A 14,627-nucleotide genomic window follows, 5' to 3' on the forward strand; every position below is an offset into this window, starting at 1 on the left:
CGTCTCTGTCATGCTTTCGTAGGCACTTGTCTCTCCTTCGCCACCAAGTGCAGATCCAAATGCTCACATTGAAGCAAATGCAAATGTTCCCTTTTCCCATTATGACAAGCATCCTTTCCTACAAATGTTACCTGTATGTTACAGTAAATCTGGAGAGTTAAATGTGACAACATCATACATGATAGGATCCGTCATACCTGTTACTGGCAACTGTTATCTATGGGATCTTATAATCCGAAAACACCTTTTGTATTGTCATATATCTTAGCTGTGTGTAATGGGGTTTGTCTGATTCCTCCTTCTTAAAGCTTGAATGATATTGTACTCCACTGACGTGATCTGAAACAGACCATTATGGCCATCGTATTATAAGTTTATTTTCGACTGAGAAGTGTCAAGAAGAGACCCTTGTTGTAAGATGTTTGACGGATATTCAAAAATCTTTGGCTCAACACACACGTCTTCTTTACGTTTGGTCAACTCGATACTAACAGGTGTGAAGTTATGAAGTGTTCACTGCCAGGTTTTCGAGGAAATTGCAAGCATGTCCTGCCTTATCCGTGTCACCCGCCACTCACAAAGTGCATATAACGGCTAAGCATGTGCTTGTTGCCCGACGCCACTCAGCAGTACTAAATCATTAGTAAAGAATGGATCAGCAGATGGTAAATAACTAAACGTGGTTAGTATTAAGCACTCACTAGCTACATTTGAAACCTCTGAACTCTGCTTAAGATTTGTTTCATTTATAATCTTCAGTCCTTGTCACAAGCGACAATAATGATGAGCAAACGTGGATTGGAGTCCAGTCTTTGGTTTAATGTAAAGCCCCTTGTACAAAGGTCCATCAACTACTCAGGAATTACTTTGCTGTGTTCGTGAACATGTGCTACTTTTCGTTTAAAGCGCGTGCTACATTGTACCTCAAATGTTGTGCAATGCAGAAACATAAAGCTGGAGCAGCTGGACTATATGCTCGACAAAAGGAAACGTTGACCCTGTTTACATGTAGCCATGTGTATAGTCAGGAGAATGTTCAATTGTACCTCAAACATATGCAATCTCTGTGATAACCAAGCCATTGCTAACCCTTTTTCACTTATTGTCAACGATCTATTCACATAAGTTTCACCAATGTTGTACCTGTTAAACTCAATGGAATCTGTTTCAGCAGATGCACGAGATTGTTTATTCTCTGTCTTGATGTTTTAGATTTACAGAAATAAATATATACATAAATAAATAAATACAGTTTAATCGGTGTATTCTTACTCTGTTTATTGAACAAGTGAAAGTATCTGGCCACTGACATCGTCTTCAGAATGACACTGGATATAAGTTGTGAAACAACATCACAATGCTTACCTAATGTGGTAACTCGTGTTCATGGTGTTGGCGAACACGTGGACAAACTGAACAAATGCTAACAAGTCAACCAAATAACGTTGTTTGTAAAAAGGAATGAAACGTATTTTGTAATAAGTCATAAAAAGGTAATGATTTATTTTTTATAAACTGACGTGCTGCGTGTGCGTAAAATATATCGCCTGGCTTTGCAGCAAGTATTATAAATCTGTAGATGGAATAGTGTTCACATGTAAGCCTAATTCAAATTAGGTATTCAGTATTCTTAATCTCTGAACAGCATGAACGCAGTTAGTTGTATCATAATTGATCCCCATTTCTTAAGTCTGTGACGTTGTATTCGTTTTTCCCTTCTTCAACACGCCTGTCGTTTATTTACTGTTAAATTATTAATTTCAGTGACAAACATAAAGGCGATACGCAAACAGACATGAGCATAACCAACATAATTTGACTGATCTCCATGGTCCATGTTTGGTTTCTGTAACTGTCCTTGTATCGAGCAAACGTTCAAACAATGTAATGAGTGAGTGAGTGAATACGGTTTTACGCCGCTTTTAGCAATATTCCAGCAATATCACGTCGGGGGACACCACAAATGGGCTTCACATATTGTACCCATGTCGGGAATCGAACCCGGGTCTTCGGCGTGACGAGCGAACGCTTTAACCACTAGGCTACCCGACCGCCCCTCAAACAATGTAATGAAACAGTGAAGTAAGTGATAAAGATGTTTTGTTGTTGAATTGTTGTTTAACGCCCCACTCACCAATATTCCAGCTATATAACGGTGGTCTAAAAATAATCGAGTTTTGACCAGAAAATCCAGTGATTAACATCAAGAACATCGATCTACGCTATTGAGATACGATGACATGATTGTATCAACCAAGTCAGCGAGCCTGACCACCCGATCCTTTAGCCGCCTCCTACAACAATGGAAACCCGTCTTTTACAACGATCATAGTTTGCTGAAGACCTATTCTACCCCGGATATTCATGGGTCTAAAGATGTTTTGAAATCTAATATGCTGATTTCCTTGGTCTGTTACAGGAAATGATACAATAATGAATTCCTTCTTCGTTACTTATTTCCATTGTCAGGACCTGAAAAGTACAGAACTACATGTAATTAAACACAGAATATGACAGATTATATGTCAAGTCACAAGAGCATGGGATGGTTAACGTGTTATATTAGCACAGGAAAGAAGGTATATGCTTCTAATGAACGGTTCTCTACATGCACACAGTTGATCCATGGCAATGACATAAGATTTCAACAAGGAAGAGTGTTTCATGTTTTGGGTACCTTGAGAATGTGCTCCAGTGTTCTGGTATGGAGATCCTTTGATGGACTCATAGGTCACAGGGGAAGTCTCTGCTATGCCTTCATAGGTACTTGTTTCTGCTGCGGCATCCACTGAAGATGTAATTCATTACGTATTTAACAAGAAATCCACATCATAACTCTTCTTAAGAGCACTTCAATGTTACCTTCACTGGAATACTGATATTTAAATCAGTATTGAGCAAAATGACAAAAGATTTATCTACCTTTTGTATTCTCATAAATCTTCAACTGAGAGTACTGTTGTTTTTCTGATTCCTCCATATTTGAATACTGGGCAGGACCATTTATTTGATCTGAAACAAAACAATGTGGAAATATTGTAATGATTTCAGTGCTAAACAGTCCCATACAGATTGATAATTTCAGCAAAAGGGTAACAACCAATACCCAGTACATACCTAATGATGAATACCCTCTGTTGTCCATTTCTGTAGTTTCAGGATTCCTGGTGCTGCAAAATTAATAAGGTCCGTTTCAACAAGAAACATAATTGAATGGAGAGCTAACATTCACAATGTAACATACGTCTTTAGTTATCTTATTATGGCTCTATTACCTTATTTAGTATTTTCACATGTTCTGTATATTGTTATCTTTAACTCTGACATTCATAATACCTTTTTCGTGATGCAGTTTCTGGAAAACAAAAATATCCACATGGTACATAATGTAAAACACACATCACACATGCCAATAAAACTCGTCATTCCTAAAGAAAACCTACAGCAGCAAGGATCAAGTCAACTGTAAATGACTGCATGTTTATAGTATTAACAACATAAATTTGATGATGAAAATGTGTCGTTTATGTCAATATTAATGTCGAACACATGCTAATTAGGAAATCCTAGGCCTGACAATTAGGTGTCCAAACCCATTCATCAATATAATGGAACATCCTTATGAAATTATTCCTATTGACAATCGCTTAACAACGGAATTTTAACTATATACCTTTCAGAATATGCCCGAGCCTAGGCTTGTATACCTTTCGGTACAGTACCATCAGAACAATTCCCCCAATGAGCAAGGTAAGAAGCATGCCTCCTACTGTGGATCCTGCTATTAGCCCTGTACACGAGCATGGAGTTTCGAGTTTTTGCTGATTTGGTGGATCTACAATGTAAGCCAAAGATCATAACAGACGAGTGCTAATTGTTTGACAGTGTAAAGGGTCGGATGAAAGGGTAATTGTGTCCAGTTTCCTACTGTCAAACAAACTAATATGGTGATTGTTGGGTGATGACACAGAATACATATGTTCGAATATCAACATATGTGTAAACGTGATGGATGGTATCATTGATACTGACACTGCTAAAAGATATGTAGCTCACAACTCATTGGCTCGAACACAGATACACATGATTACGTTGAATGAAAAGAACCCATGGAAACTTTATTAGATATGAGGAACACAACTTCAAGTACTTCAAAATAAGAAATGAAAAATATGAATTATATTTGTGAACATAAACAAGGAAAAAATGAAACTTCCAAATACAACATATTCTGATCTATTCAGTTGTTTATGGTGATGAGTTGTTAACTACATTTAACTGAAAATCAGATTAATTCATTTGTGATTCTGCTTGAGTGACACATACCTCCAGCAGTCCTAGTTTCTACTAATACATATCTGTTAGAATCCACATAGTCATTTCTAGGATGTAGTCGGAATATGTGAATATCTCCTGGTGTAAGCCCAGTCACTTCCACCACCATCCTCTTGCCGGTGTCTGCATAGGTCTTGTAGACAGTCCAAAGTCTTGTAGCAAACTTGAAATGCTCGAGCTGAAACGTCTGAGGGTGCCCACCATTGAACCCAGGCAGCCAAGATAACCATACCGACGATGTTGTTGCATTATCCAGATCTCTAAACTGTGTTGGCATCTGTGGTGGCCCTTATGACAAATAAATATAAAAAGGAATGCTATCTTAGCTTTCTCAAAGAATTTTTTCATGTTCAGCTCTTTATTTGTACAGTGTAGAAGAAATGTTTAAACAGCAGTCACAGAAAGGTATTGGAACATATGAACAAGTGCATCCTGAAATAGTGAATCATAAATCAGAAAGTCGCAGCTCACCTTCAGACACTATGCTGACTGTGTATGCTACTGTACCGCCTTCATCCTTGTTGGCTGTCAGACTGTAGTCCCCGAAGTCCTGCTGTTGGAGCTTAGTAAGGTGTAGTCTGGCAGTGACTGAGATGTCGGAGACAGGGCTGGAGAAACCAGTGAGGTCCTGGCTGGTGCTTGTGGTTCTACTCCAGGTTAATGTAGGAAGGGGGTAGGCCAGGACTGACACAGACACGTTCACGTTACCACCCAGTCTAGAGGCGTATTTGTGGTGCTGGGCAACTGTCCCATCTAGTCGAGAGGCACCTGGTTGAAAGTGGACAACATATGTAATGGCCCTGGAAGAAATCCGTTGAGGGCAGAATATTTTGAAGATCAAATTTATCGATTATGTAGAATTATTCATCAGGACACTTTCGTGTTGGCAGTATCAACATAAGAAACATGATAACACAAATATACAAGCATACCGTAGGCAGGCCATTTACTCAACAGCGTTATTATCATAGACAAAGTTGTGACATAAACCATCAATGGAAATCATCACAACACTTCCATCCGTAGAGAAAATCCAAAGAGATTACATTTGACCAGCAACTCCACCACCCTCTGGCTGACAGGTGCCCCGATGTTGTTAGTGGCAGTACAGGAGTAGTTCCCTCTTTGTCTACAGTCTGCCGACTCTAGTCTATATTCTGCTGTCAGGGAGTTATCTGCCCTTGTCAACTCCTTAGTTCCATTCAGTAACCTGATGACTGACCTTGGGTTACTATCAACATGACATCTCAAGGTCACTGGATCTGACTCGTTAACAGCCACTGAATCACCGTGAGAGTTGGCGTTAAACATACTTACATTGGCTGGATCTGAAAATATAACAGCGTGAAAATATGTGGTTCGCTTTACCATTATGAAGATAATGCATAACAAAGTGGATTTTACTTTTCACTATGTTCAAAGATTGTGATGTGTAGACTATATACTTACACTGAGCATCAATACTGACTGTAACACTGTCACCAGTGTAGACTATATACTTCAACTGAACATCAACACTGACTGTAACACTGTCACCAGTGTAGACTATATATTTCAACTGAACATCAACACTGACTGTAACACTGTCACCAGTGTAGACTATATACTTACACTGAACATCAACACTGACTGTAACACTGTCACCAGTGTAGATTTTATACTTACACTGAACATCAACACTGACTGTAACACTGTCACCAGTGTAGACTATATACTTACACTGAACATCAACACTGACTGTAACACTGTCACCAGTGTAGACTATTTACTTACACTGAACATCAACACTGACTGTGACACTGTCATTTCTCCCGTATGGATTAGAAGGCTGACACCAGTAGGGGCCTGTCTCTGATCTGTCAGCTTGTCCTAGACTCAGAGTGGCTCCCCTGCTGAATGCTGTTCCATTGTGTAACCAACTGTAGCTACATTTGGGTCTACAGAGGGCGGAGCACGTGATTGATGGAAGAGCCTGGTGTTCTGTCACAGTGTAGGAGGAGGTGGAGGGGGTCAGGGAGATCTGGTAGGGCCCGGCTGAAATAGATGTCTCTGTGGCACTAATACCGTGATACAAGATATAGTTGTACCTCCAACAACACACAATGAAAACAATGATGAGTTGATGGTATTCAGAAAGCACTTTGAAAACTATATGACAACACATTATGTATTTAATAGCAGCATGTACATAAACGAGCGATTGTTTAAACGTTCCATGGTTTGGTGTGGCTATCGAAATATAATTGTTCAGCATGATATTTACATACTCTGTTCATCATTTGTTCATGGTTATGACGTCTTGTGTCTGTTCATGGCGACAGACTGTGAGACAATAAGAAACAGTATGGGGAAACTTGACAGCGGTCTGCTTCTGTATGTATTTACAAAAAATCTAACTATCCTATTAAACACACGTGGTGCTGGCAAATGGTCAACATTCCTTGGAGTCTGTTATTCAACTGAAATTCGGAAAGCATGAATATGTGAATACTAAACTAACTTGCTTTGATAGTCCTTTGCTTTCTGCTGTAAACTCCATCAATCATAGGGCGGTCGAGTAGCCTAGTAGTCAAAGGGTTCGCTCGTCATGCCAAAGACCCGGGTTCGATTCCCGACATGAGTACAATGTGTGAAGCCCATTTTTGGTGTCCCTCACCCTGATTTTACTGGAATATTGCCAAAAGCACCGTAAAACCATACTCACTCACTCACTCCACCAATCCAAATGTTAAGAATTCAATACCATCGACATAGAAAATACCTGAGGTTTGTTTTGTGTTTTTGATCACGAGGAAGGTACAGGTAAGAAGTCCCACGCAATATGGCATATAAATTGAAATTTTAATATGTATATACAACTTATTATCGAGCCTATCCCGATAAATGCTATTTTCCTTACCAGTGTATTTCAAAACGAATCCATCGCGCAGCATCGAGTTTGAAAGTGGTATCTAACGGGTAAGGGTTTTTTGGCATATTTATAACTTAAACTTTGTAAATTCTAATTTGAAAAGAAAACGTCCCTGGTATAAGGGTGCCGTGTGAATATATATACAACTTTCGTAACTGATGATTCGATAATGGGCTCTTCTCTCAAATTGCAACCTGGAAATATGTAGTGCAAAGATTTCTCCGAGATCGATTGTAAGAAATGATAAGATCCAGACTCTGTAATAACGTTAATAATAACATCAACATTAGCATCACCAAGTGAGAGACATCGACAGTCAAGAGGAAAATGTAGCCACATAGTATCAAACTCGGTTATGTGTTTGTTAGGGGAGCCCGAGACACGATCGACGTATCAGTCATCACTTTTGTGATGTTGCCCATCCGATTGTAAACAAGTCAGCAGGTAGTTTATAAGTTATGAGGTAAGGGGAAATGTGGTTTGACGTCGTTTTAGGACTATTACACTTATAAAACGACGTGCATGTACGTGTGTCTGTGTGTGTCTGGCTGATTGTACTTGTCCGGACAAATGCCGAGTGTGTTGTGCTGGTCCACTGAGATGCAGCAGTTTAACATGAATACTCCACTCAGACACAGTATACTGGCCCTGAGCCGACCAGTCCTTGTTTCTGCCCCTAAATGTCGAGCTCCTGGCAGGGTACTGTCTTTTCATGTATTTTTGTGTGACGCGACCGGGAATTGAACCCACAGTCTTCCGATCTCCGGCGGACGTTATGTCCACTGGACCACAGAAGCGATCCTTTTGAAGTAATGAAATTGATTGTAATTATTGTTTGGCATCACCAAAAACGGTGCACTAAGACAGGAGATTGCATCGGTTGACATTTCTAGCTGCCCATTTTGTCCATAGGGCCTACTCTTATTTGAAAAATGAGGTTGAAAGTAGTAAGTATGATGAATGTTGTGTTGATGGTTCGATATAACGTATTGTTTATTAGTGATGCTCTGAAGCGTTATGCAACAACAATACTTGTAACATTGCAATAAAAAGGAGATGCAATAGATCACAGGCGACCGAAAAATCCAACCGACAAATTCAAATACATGTATACATGTAAACAATGCAACGAGTTGTGAGACAACTGCAATGTATGACTTGTTTAGTGAATGTTAATAGTTTCCTTTTGAAGGAGGTTATCGCCTGAAAGTAGAGTAAACATTGTGTACGCCATTCCAACGATCAGCTGATGACTACAAATAGTCCGGACATGGTGTTTATACAACTATTTGTTTATTTAAACGGTAATATTTCCGAAGGGTATATAATAAATATATATATTACTTAACATTGAACAAAATGTTACTTTATAAATATCTTCATAATAGCCTAACCTAAGTTACGACACATCAGGGGAAACATCTTGCCTGTGTAGGTGATTCATGACTTCATAAAAGTGAGTCTGTATACCCTTTCGATGTATATATTATATATATTCATATGTTTATTTATTTGGGAGCCCTTCGATATAAACAAAGCTAGTGAAATAACTCATCGCATTCAACTAGTTATTTCAACAATTCAGCGAGTGACGAGAGTAAAGTGTCCAGTGTGGATGACTGTTGTTTCTTGAACATCGTAAGGGTCTTTCGGGAGTAGATTAGTAGTAGATCAGAGTAAAAGTAGGAGAAGTGTACAGTTTCACAGTGGTACAGACGCCTCCATTCGAATAAACCGCTGATGATAAGAAATAGACCCATAATGACTTTTTAACAGTGGGTGAGTAACAAATTAATTTAGTAGATCACTTAACTACCAATGGCATGCGAACAGCCAGACAATACATCAATAGCTAATGTCACTGACCCCTTTCCTGTTTCGTCGAAGAAAGTAGTTCTAAATGTAGTTATTTGTATTTTATTATTGCATGTTTTGTAACTGTTCATATCGACAATTGATGATTGAGCCTTACATTAATCAGTAGTGTGAGACATTTATAAGTAACGTGTTTACAGTACTTACACTGAGTCTCTACGTTGTAACCCTGACTCCACTCTGACTCCAGGCCCTGACTCTCTCTCGCTCTACATCTGTAGCTGTGACTGTCCCGGGAACTCACTGTGAAGATGTAGGTGGAACCAGGGGAGGTAACTGTGATGTCAGTGTTGTCACGCTGCCAGGTGTAGGTCAAGGTCAGACCGTGGTCAGCTGGGACAGAGGTGGAGGTGGAGCTACAGGTCAAGGTCACTTGCTGGTTGTAGACAGGAGTTGTGGACACTGGACGGCCAGGAGTGGTGGGTTTGCCTTTCAAAAGACTTCATGTGTAAATTAGGAGCTTGTACATGTATACATCTTAATATATATAATGACAATAGTGGCGTGAGTGGTTGGATGAATGCTTAAGTGTGGCCTGGCCATGTTAGCGATCTTAACACCAGCTATGGATGAAACAATCTTCATATTGACAAATTGTAATGAATCGTAATGAAGTCTTATCATCCACTCTTAAAGATAAGCATTCGTGAGAAGGTTGCGCCTTCTACACATTTAACCATCTTATGAATCTAACTAGTGTGACGTCAACGACGATGGCCACATGCTCAACATTGATGTTGACCAACGTTATGACTAACTCATATGGTTATATACTTTCAAAAAAAAAACAATAACGAGTCTTTAAACGAATTATCATTGATTGACAAGATTACAATTCCTCGACTTCATCAGATACGATGTTAAGTTGAATCAAATCAACAGATAAGATACAATAACGATCTTTAATGTGCAAAAACCTTTTCTGTTGTGTGTTCAAATGTTGTGTCACGAGGGTTGAAATTGCGATACACATCAAGTATTGAGACATGTTTACATGACATTAACCCAAAAAAGTTTAGATAATGTATTTGATTGAATAAATAATATTCTTGCTCAACTAGACACATGTTACATTAAGTTTTATACAGTTTTAATACATCTGTCTATCCTATCAGTGCAAATAAATCAGTTTTAACTTCTTTTATATCTATGTTGTGCATATGTACGTGCAACAAACATCATTAATCTATATTTGAAGAAGTTTAACATCATTAGGACGGATTGGATTTTCCCTATCAGTATGTTAAATCTGTATTTATGTATGAATTTAAAGGCACTGTTTCAGTTCTGTCTTATCAATACATTGTGCCCTTGTTTGCAGGCATGAACATACTGGACGTGCGTTACAGATATGGTTCGAGTAAGTGAAGCTGGCAAGTGTCATTATTTGTAATGAATTTCTAGTTACGCAAGCGTAATCGACTCTGCTTTATGCAGAAATTCTATTGGATATGGAAAGGGATTTGTCGCTTTATTTACATGACTCAAAATACGGGATCAAGAAAGTACTGTGTAATCAGATGCAAAATACAGCCTTAAAGTGACATAAATAAGATCCATAAATAAGGGAATAAAAATACAATAAAAATATGCAGTACATTTGTTATACATGTAAACCTTATCCAAATATTCGTACTATGCGCGCTTGTATTTTCTACGATTTGAGCGGCATAGACAGTAGATTCTTAAAGCCCGTGTTTATAATTAATGCTTAAGCTCAACATCTGCCTTGCAGAAAGTAGGTCAGTAAACTGTCAGTCGGTTACAGATAATCAACAGTTGGAACATTGGAGTGACGTCATAGATGTATTTTAATTTTGGCTCCAAACCACCGTAGCGACTATATGCACAAGACAACTTTCCCGAAATCACGTCAGCTCTTCTTAAAGAAAAAAATACCAAGTACAAACACACAGAGGCACATTACGACCATGATCTCCCACGAATATAAGCAATTATCAAAAGCGAGTCCACTATAAGCAGGGTCTACAATTTCGATTTAAAGTGTATTGGATCTTAAGGAAACAAAGTTCTGCAGAAATGTATTTGTTATGGAGTTTTGCTTATAGCTATACCTGGGAATTGAACATGGCCCATGTAGAAGGATCCCACCTGCTTCATATGGCCAGAGTAGAATATCATACCACAGAGTCACCCATTATGCACCTTCTACATCATCCGACCAGATACCACCCGTTCATAGAAATATATATTTCGTAATGGATATAATACTGGTGGTTTATAAAACAACGATAATTAAATAACTTCTCAACTAATATTCTGAATTCATTTTAGGAAATGTGACGTGAATTGATTTCTAATTTTACACTGACCAAGTTAACATAAACAAATGACAACTGTACGATTCACTATAATTAATCATAAGTTGATATCGTCATTGCACATGCTGCCTCTAACAATATTATTAATCCACTTTTAATCCAAATTCTCGAATTAATTAATGATCTTGCGACTGGCCAATATGACATCGTCTTTTGTTGGTTACCAAGCCATGTTGGTATTACAGGTAACACAATGGCCGATGCTGCTGCTAAAGCAGCACTCAACAAATCTGTGACACCACTTCTCATCCCCTACACTGATTATCAACCTGAAATTAGATCTTACATTCGTGATCTGATGCAAAAGAAGTGGGACACCCAAGTAGGTATCAATAAATTACATCAAATTAAACCAAATATTGGTTACACCTACTTGGGCTGTCAGTCCAGATTTGACGAGATCATTATGCGACGATGTCGTATTGGCCATTCGAGATGAGTACGCATGAATATTTATTGAAAGGTGAGGATCCTCCGTTTTGTATCCCTTGTGATGAAAGAATCACGGTCAAGTATGTAAATGTCCTGCTTGACTGTATTGATTTTTCCATCACAAGGGATAAATATTTCAGTGTAAAAACAGTGAAGGACCTTTTTAGTACAGTTCATTCTCATTTAATACTAGGTTTTTTAAAGGAAATAGAACTTATTCATAACTTTTGATGTATTTACTGTATTGTTTTAAAAACTGGTAGTGCAAAATTCATAACTTAGATTGTTAGTGGCTGTACCCTCGAGGGGGGTTGAAGTAGCGTAAAATTATTGTCCTCCTAAGAGGGTATGTAAGTCCCATATCATTCAAAGTATTTTTCTGCATGCCAGGTTTTTAATCGTAGAATATTCGTCATTTTAATGTTTGGCTTAATTGGTACACTGTCGCCAGTGACTGAAGGGATGATATAAATCCTGCCGGGGTCCATGCAGGAAGCAAAGGTACTGTAAGTCCCCATGGACCCTAGCATGGTGATCTACCTTCAGTTGCTGGCGATCTCTAGCCCATTTTTATATTGTGTTGTTCTCTGATACTTATGCCTTTTATATATTCTCAACTAGTTTTAAAAAGATTCTGTGATATTCTAGTTATTGTACTGTCCATCGTTGACAACTTTTTATATTGTATACATTTATGTAGTATTAATGTACTTCTCGTCACGATATGGATGAAATACTGCCGATGTGACGTTAAATCTTAACTCACTCACTCACTCACACAACAATATTAATAAGATACGAGGGTGTGATGAGGCGATGACAATGTTGCAAAGGACACACATGTATTCTTTGTTTTCATAAGGGTATACATTCATACACATTATTCAGCTGCTATAATGTTTGCTTGCTCTGAATATACACGGGTTTTCAAAATCGATCAGTAAAATTGATTCGATATTAAAACTCATGATATCACAACATACATACAAAACGTGGACACGCACTAAATGCACAGGTAACCAAGTGACTGCTGGAGTTCGGCTCAGTATGCTTTAATGCTGTTTGTTTATTTGCTTATCCGTTTGCTGTTTACCCCTGTCATCAATATATCAACAGTCTGTAATTAATTGAGTCAGGATGCACTTCTCTGTCAGAATTGTGTCATCTAGGCGAGTTAGGCTTTGTCAGCAGCACACACGTCTTGTGGATTTCTTAAGAGCGGTAACAGATCAAAAAATGTCCTCCCACATTGATAGTGTTCACTCACTCACGACAATCACTTGGTTGCCGTCAGTGGGTGAGCGTTTGTTCGAGATCGGGCTGGTGTTTTTTGTTTGGGTTTATATTTTGCTGTTACAACTGATCCGTTTCTAAATATCATTACTTTGTAAATATCCTCCTGACAGTAATATCTAATGGGTTGTACCAGTGTTACTTTGCATGCAGGCGACACTCATCTGCATTACAATCGTTTGTTACCTGCGACATCTAATATTATTTGAGTGAGTGTGGTTTTAATCCGCTTTTAGCAAAAATCACGGCGGGGGATACCAGAAATGGGCTTCACACATTGCACCCATGTGGGTTATCGAACCCGGACTTCGGAGCGGAGGTTTTTATATTATTAGAAACAGGGAATGCAGGTATTGTCATAGAATAACAACTCGTTCATTTTAAATACAAAGTTGTCTATTTCATAATCAGGACACGCTCTGACAAAAGTCAAGAGATGAAATGTTGCTTTTGTTTTCAAACTATCCACGTGGTTGTATTTTTATTTAAAGTAGAACTTATGTTCCATAGAACACAATTTTTGCAACCTAGTGTGTATCATAAGTAGGTTCTCATTTGCTGATATGAATTGAACAGTGTAGAACAAAGCACCAATGGAGGGAATACTGTTACCCCTGTGTGACAGCCGTCCATATAACTGAGAGTTCTATAACTAATTCATAAACGCGGACGATTATGTTTACATTACATTCTTATTTAAGACACAAGTTTATTTTTTATCTGAATATGTATACGGAGTATAAAGAGAACTAACCTATGCGTATGAAACGTCAACAAATCAAAACTAAGTAGCCACTCACCCAGAACAACAAGTTTCTGTCCACAGTTCTGTATCACACTTGTAAATCCTCCATTCCCACATGTGTATGTCCCTGCATCAGATGTCTGGATGTTGCTGAGGGTGAAGGTGACGTTCCTGGCTGCTATGTTCCCCTGGTACACCAGTCTGTCTCTGTAGTTGGGCAAGATAACAACTGTCCCGGTACTTGTCACAATGACCACAGCAGCACCAGCAGGAGTGACAGTGTAGAAACCAGTATTTGCCCCCAGACCTCCCTGTGGAATCTCCCAGCTGAACCTGGCTGTGTCAGACACTGCAGACAACACTGGACTGGCACTGGGGGCACTTGACACAACACCTGCAGGAGGAGGTATTTGGACATGTAGCATATAGCATGAGGTATGACCGTACATTACGCCAAGTAGAATATAATCCATTCATCTCAAGTATGTAAGGTAATTTAAGTATATTGTAAAATATACCGTCATTACACATGTGGGTGATATGAACGAATTACCTGCAATCACATATAATACAGTAGCAGTAGTTATCTTCATCATGCTCGTTGTCTGGTTCCTTGAAGAGGCCTGAAATATAGGTTCATCATTTTTCAGTAATTTGGATACTGATTTGATACATTTGGTATCTCTGAGATATG

The 14,627-nt window shown here is 38.6% G+C and overlaps 1 protein-coding gene across 1 annotated transcript; it reads right to left on the reverse strand.

Annotated features, from left to right (window-relative positions):
• Window positions 1-2,449: 2,449 nt before the first annotated feature.
• On the reverse strand, window positions 2,450-14,544 carry LOC139458188 (protein turtle homolog B-like). The gene is made up of 13 exons (XM_071239522.1): window positions 14,487-14,544; window positions 13,989-14,327; window positions 9,269-9,550; window positions 6,109-6,369; window positions 5,382-5,663; window positions 4,807-5,103; window positions 4,327-4,623; window positions 3,674-3,835; window positions 3,337-3,355; window positions 3,118-3,170; window positions 2,923-3,012; window positions 2,678-2,788; window positions 2,450-2,472 (listed from the first exon to the last, which is right to left on the reverse strand). Exons 1-13 carry the CDS (start codon window positions 14,527-14,529, stop codon window positions 2,450-2,452), a joined length of 2,259 nt encoding a protein of 752 aa, XP_071095623.1. The 5' UTR covers window positions 14,530-14,544.
• Window positions 14,545-14,627: the final 83 nt, after the last annotated feature.

The sequence above is a fragment of the Haliotis cracherodii genome, unplaced genomic scaffold, assembly GCF_022045235.1.
Source record: "Haliotis cracherodii isolate W230 unplaced genomic scaffold, xgHalCrac1.p SCAF_12, whole genome shotgun sequence".
Lineage (NCBI taxonomy): Eukaryota > Metazoa > Mollusca > Gastropoda > Lepetellida > Haliotidae > Haliotis > Haliotis cracherodii.